The 6,201-nt window shown below is 35.2% G+C and overlaps 1 protein-coding gene across 1 annotated transcript; it reads left to right on the top strand.

The window, feature by feature from the left end:
• The first annotated feature begins 3,561 nt into the window (after positions 1-3,561).
• On the top strand, positions 3,562-5,351 carry LOC149954640 (uncharacterized). The gene is made up of 2 exons (XM_090164533.1): positions 3,562-4,057; positions 5,081-5,351. Exons 1-2 carry the CDS (start codon positions 3,644-3,646, stop codon positions 5,090-5,092), a joined length of 426 nt encoding a protein of 141 aa, XP_090020659.1. The 5' UTR covers positions 3,562-3,643; the 3' UTR covers positions 5,093-5,351.
• Positions 5,352-6,201: the final 850 nt, after the last annotated feature.

Genomic DNA, 6,201 nt, shown 5'->3' on the forward strand with positions numbered 1-6,201 from the left:
TACGATGCCCTTTATCAATGGGAACGCCTTACAGAGTCGACCTTACCTTTACCCGATCATTGGCGTCACCAGAGCTAGTGGGAAGGTCCAATTGCCGACAACTCATTCAACTCTTTGTCTGCCTTGGCATCGAGTGCACGTGATAAGAGCTTACAGAGAGTAGCCGAGCTTTAAGAGTCTGGCGCTTGGTTAAACGCTCTCCCTTCGCCGTCTTCGGGCACTCGTTTAACCAACGACTCTTTCCGCATCGCAGTCGGTAGGGCGGCCGGATCTGTTTTCCCCACATTTGCAACTGCGGAAGCCAGGTGGATTCCCTCGGCACTCACGGGCTCAGTTGTAAAAAGAGCGCTGCTCGTCTTTCCCGTCACGGTTCAGTGAACGACACTATAAAGCGAGCGCTTGTTTACGCGGGTGTTCCATCTATTATCAAGCCCCCAGGCCTATCGCGGGACGACGGGAAACGTCCGGATGGGAGGTCTTTGGTCCCTTGGTCTGGCGGTAAGTCACTAGTTTGGACTTCAGACGCACAGACCCCCTTGCGCCTTCGTAATTGGCGGCTTCTTCTACAGCCCATCTCTGGGCCGCTACCCAGATGAAGTGAAGAAAAGGTCGAAGTACGCTGGACTCGAGAATCGGTACTTTTTTTAAAGCGGTGGCCGTTGAAACTCTCGGCTCGTTCGGTCAAGAAGGTTTAGAGTTAGTGCACGCCATTGGCCGTCGTTTAAAGGACGTCACCGGTGAGCCGCGTTCGGTTCACTTCCTTCTCCAACGCATCGCGGTCGCAATTCAGCGGGGCAACGTGGCATCAATTTTAAACAATTTCCTCCAAGGGCTTCCGTAGAGGATTATTTTTTTATTTTCATCTATTAATGGTTTCTATAATATTGTATAAAAAATTTTCCGCTTTACTTGTTACACTTTTAATTGATTCTACTATTAGCATTAATGGTTTATTTTCCTTATGGAGTTTAATTAGTCCATATATTTGTGGTATTTTTATAACCTCGCTGTAGAATTTGAATCTTTCTTTATTCATTATGAGTGATAACTTTCTTTCGATATTCTCTGTTGGATCATTTTTTTTAATATAATAAACTCATCTCCACTTAATGTTGATTCTATCCTATCCATAATGACTAATTTCCCCCGTTTATCTGCTTTTGCTATTTTTATGTTTTTGTCTTTTAAAATATTATTTAAGGCCTTTCTTTCTAGTGTTGATAAATTTTCATTTTTTGATTTTAGCCGGAAATTATTTTTATAATCGTCCTGTTTTTCTGTTTCGGCACATACATCCAAAAAGTCCATCGATTTTTTTCGTAGGCGCGAAACTGAATCCTTTGTCAAGTAGAAGTACAGACATATTATAGAGTGGGAAAAGTCAAAAATATTGACACTGGAAAATAATTGGATAAAAATGAATTTTAAAGAGTCTGTGCACATTAAAAATAGTGGGAAGCTTAATTTAGATAGAGAACCACTAGATATAAAAATTTGGGGATAATTTAAAATTAAATAGAATAATAAAAAAATTAAAAAATATAGATAAAAATTAATGTCGGTTAAAAATTGTAGAAAATTAACAAGATGTAAGAATCAATCAGAAGAACATTTAGGACCTGACGAGGAACTACTGTTCGAAAGCTTGTCCGCTTTTAAAGTGTTCTTATTTTATACATTGTTAAATAATTTTTTTATATCCAGTCATGATGAGCATCGTGTCTTATTATTTTAAATAAAAGAAATTTTAAATATATCTCATATTATTTTTAATAATTTTTAATGTAATTTTATATTATCTTAATCAAAGATCTCTGAAGATTTTTAAAACCTTGTCTATGGCAAATAACCAAGCAGCCTAGAAACGCTTCAACGAAGGGATGATAAGAACTGATTTCTCGGATCGTACATTATTGAGCTTGAAAATGCAATCGTTTGTCGTCAACAGGCGATATTTGCTATTAAAGGTGGTTTCTTGGAAATCAAGGAACGTTCTTTAATAAGAGTTGATAATGAGAGGGTTATCAGTAGGTGATATATGTTAGAGTCAAGAGCGCAGGATTATGACTAAGGTCAAGAATTTGTTTAGATCTCATCAAGAACGTACGAGGCGCTCCGTTTAAAGAATCAAAAATTACTACCAAGAAGGTGTGAATGTGAACAGGTAAAATAGCTCTCCGTGTGTTTAAAAAAATTACTTTACTTTGACTCTCATCGTGTTATCTTTTCTCCATTCTCCGGGTAAGGACAATTACACACTCTCCATGTAAACGGAAAATATCTTCCCGGAAGGACAAAAACAGAAGCCAAATTTATTTGTTAAACTTATTACGTTCACGGTATTTCCTAAACCAGCGGTGTTCAATATTATTAATTTTCATTGATAACCGGAAAATTTTATTGATACAATTAAGATCATGGATTTATAACTAACTATCACCGATTTCAAGGTCGACATCAGAGTTATTTTTAAATATGTGCTCTTATCAAAATCGAAATCCTTTAAATTTGGCTTTTAATCAGATGTACTCAAATTAATGACACCTTGGGTTGCTATGAATCCCGAAATTACAAATGAAATCTTGTTCTCTAAATGTTTATCTGGAAAATATTCTAACATATGATGATATCATGATGTTGAAAATGTTTAACTTGATTGATTTATCGTTTTGAGCCTAAATGCTTTCGGTAATATTATGACATAATTAAGCCTCGTACAGTGAATTATATATATTGATCGGAAACTGGTAGCTTAACTTTGAGTTAAGCCTTGTCCAAGCTAAGGGTACTTTATAGAAACTATTTTTAATGACAGAGTAAATGTAATGAAGGAAAGATAAGCCGAAAATGTGTTAGTTAATGTTGAACACGGAGTAACGATACAGATAGATTTGAAATGTGTTGTTATCAGCCAAATAAGTAGATTGTCCTGTTTATATATTAAGTTATATTGTTCAAATTTGGTTCATTGCATATAATATTAGACCACCTTTTAAGTAAGGACTTTAACCGTTATTCTATGATGCCATAGAGGTGGTTGTCTGTTTATATAAGACTGGAAGTGCTTCAAGATATGTAACACTTGTTTAAAAATAAAAATTTTACTTAAAATTATGACTTGGAGCTTTGAAGATTAATTAATTTATCGTTGAAATATATTTTACGAATTATTTTAAAAATGCACCTTTAAAAATACATTGAGACCAATAAAGGTGCCAAAAAGTGATTTCTACTGAAATAAGGTGATAATTTATGGTTGGTCACTACGAATCCCGTTGGATATAAATGATCTAACCGTGACATTTAATTTAAATTTTTCATACTATTATAATTTTGAAATAATACAATAAACCAAAATTTTAGCGCTCAACAAAGTCGATCAGTCTTCGGTCACAATTTTTTAAAAGCTTTTATTTGGAAGTGTAAAAAAAATAATAAAAAAACGGCAATGAAATTGACAGTCAATTATCAACAAAGCCTACTTTTAATGATAAAATTATCAGCGCTATCTTTCGAAAGTATTTACAGCTCGGCTCAGAGACGTATATAAATCGCGGCCTTCTTCAGAAAAGTCATCTTTTTAAAGGGATTCAAATTACTGATCGCACTTTTTTAGAGAAATTACTTGGATAAATAATATAAAATGGAGGTTTTTGAGGGCCAGGTGGATACCGTCTTTAATATTGGAGCTAAAATAACCGAGGGCGCACTCAACATTTGGAGACAAGCTTTCGATACGAACAGGGGGCCGAAAAGGAATCATAACTTGATCGTGGGTCATCCTCAAAAAGGGGACACTGTTTTGATGAACTATTACCACGACGTGGAAGCGTGGCCTCTCCAGTACCGAGACGAGATAATTACCTACACGGTAGGTCAGGGTGGTGAGAGTACAAGGACGGTCATCAACTCCGTGTCCGTGCTGGATTGCTGGGACGACGGTACTGGTGGGAGTGGCGAGATCCTCGAGGGAGGCCTTGGACAGAAACACGTCAAGATCAAGTTCACGTCCTGTTTTTCCAGAGGGTATGCCGTCAGGGTCATCATAACCGGACAAGTACGATAAGATTATTACTGAAGATTGTTTATTCCAAATTTCTTAATAAATATACTTTTTAGTTATATATATAAATAGATTATAATAATGCGTTTTAATTTTATGCCTTTTTATTTAGACAAATAATTACATATATGCGTACGTAGATCGGGTTTAATTTTTATTTGAGTCAATCGGTGTTTTCTAAATTTGAAATATCTATGTTGTTTTCGGTGTCACGAGACCTACATGTAGTTTAAGTGTAATTTTCTCGGCGGAGTTTTAAAGCGAGGCCCATCTGCCCATTCCAGAAGCTACGACTCATGACGTAGAAAAATATCAACACGTCATAACCATTTTTTAGTCGATGGCCCAGTAATTATACTCTGATAAAGGAACCAATTTTATAAGCGTTTCTTGGATGTTTATGAGATTGCGCACAGGGTACAGCGGGAGTGTTTAAGGGCTTAATTGTTATAGGAATATGGATCCCTTTATCTAGTGGGGCCGGAGTTGAAACTTGAAGCATAATTATATAAGTCAATTGAAATTATGAATTAAAAGATAAAATTTAAATACTATTGCTGCTCTATTCTCGCCAAATGTTCAGTTTTACAATTAAAGACTTTTTGGTCAGAGCGCTCGGGATTACCATAGCGACATTGGGGAATTTTACAAGATGCGTTTCCCAAAGCTTCCCTTTAGAGAGTGCTTACGGCCTTAGTTTTTTTTCACATTTTCCATGAACGAATATAGGAATTTACAAATAAACACAAAATACCAAACTTGGAAAATACATTAATAAAATACTAAATATACTATTACAATACACAGAAAATACACATTGAAATTATTAATTAACAATTAACACTTTTTACATTATTATTTTAATTAGCTTGTTTGCTAAGGTTTCTACAATTAATAACTGATATTTCTAACTAAAAAAGGCCAAATACCTTTGACATATAAACCAAATAACATAAAACAACAGACCAAAAATTATAAAAAATAATCAAATACTCGAAAGATATTTCTTATATATAGGTATTTTGGTAAATAAGAACCATAAACGAACTCGTCTTGCAGTCGAGGTGTACCGCCTTTGTGGAGAGGAGCTCACGGGCATTTATAATAACGTAGACAACGATTTAGAGTATGCCTGTTTTTATGATAATATTACTGTATAAATAATAGCTATCAGCATGAAGAACTGTCGGTACATCTTTATAAATTAATCTGTTGGAATAAAATAACTTATTTCTTATTTCCTTAAAAAACCCCATTAAAAATGTCCTCATCAAGATCCATTTATTTGAAATTAAATAAAATCATATTTTAACTTGACTCTTCATTAAACGGTTAAATATTAAGGGCATAAATACTGTACAGGGTGTTACGGATAAGTCTGTCGTTAATTTTAAGGCGTTTTTTACGAGTCAAATATTTCCTATGAACATAAGTCCTCTATAACTTTTTCAGAGTTTAAGGCCCACCAAAACCAGGCCCCAAAACAACGAAATAGCCAGTAATGTGAAATTTGGTATTCTTATTGGAATAGTGCTTTATATTTAAGAAAGCGCACAAGAGCAAAATACGAGTTTTTAGGAAACTGTTGAAGACACGGAATGGTACTGATACAGTTTGATTTGCGAATAGCCTGACCATTAGGTCTAGATGGAAGAAAAAAATTAAACTAACAATTCCAAACCGAACATTTTTGCCTTCTGTACTGAATGAGACCTAACAATAGTTTTTTACACGTTATCTTATTTAACCTCCTGGGAATACATTTCAATTTTTTATGCTGACACGACTTCGAATGAACAAGGGGAAGGAAGTCATCTGAGCTCCAGTGGATCTGCTTTGCCTGTCTTTGAGCACGATGGAGAGATGATTCCAACCAACAAAGTAGCAGCATCCACTGGTAAGTTAAAATCCATTAGTAACGATTATCTATTGCCATTTGTTTATAAGAACTACCTGCTGAGATGAAACGATATTGATACCAGGTGCGACTGGATGTTGAACGTTGTTGCTTATGCAATAATTATGTATAAAAGCAGCAAGCTGTAATGATACGGCAGGCTTTTTCAGGCTCATTATTAGCACAGATACTCTCCACTCTCATCTAGGCACCTAAATCTGGATTTCAAGACACCATTCAA

This window comes from Leiobunum rupestre, chromosome 2, assembly GCF_980474605.1.
Source record: "Leiobunum rupestre chromosome 2, qqLeiRupe1.1.hap1, whole genome shotgun sequence".
In the NCBI taxonomy this organism is placed as follows: Eukaryota; Metazoa; Arthropoda; class Arachnida; order Opiliones; family Sclerosomatidae; genus Leiobunum; species Leiobunum rupestre.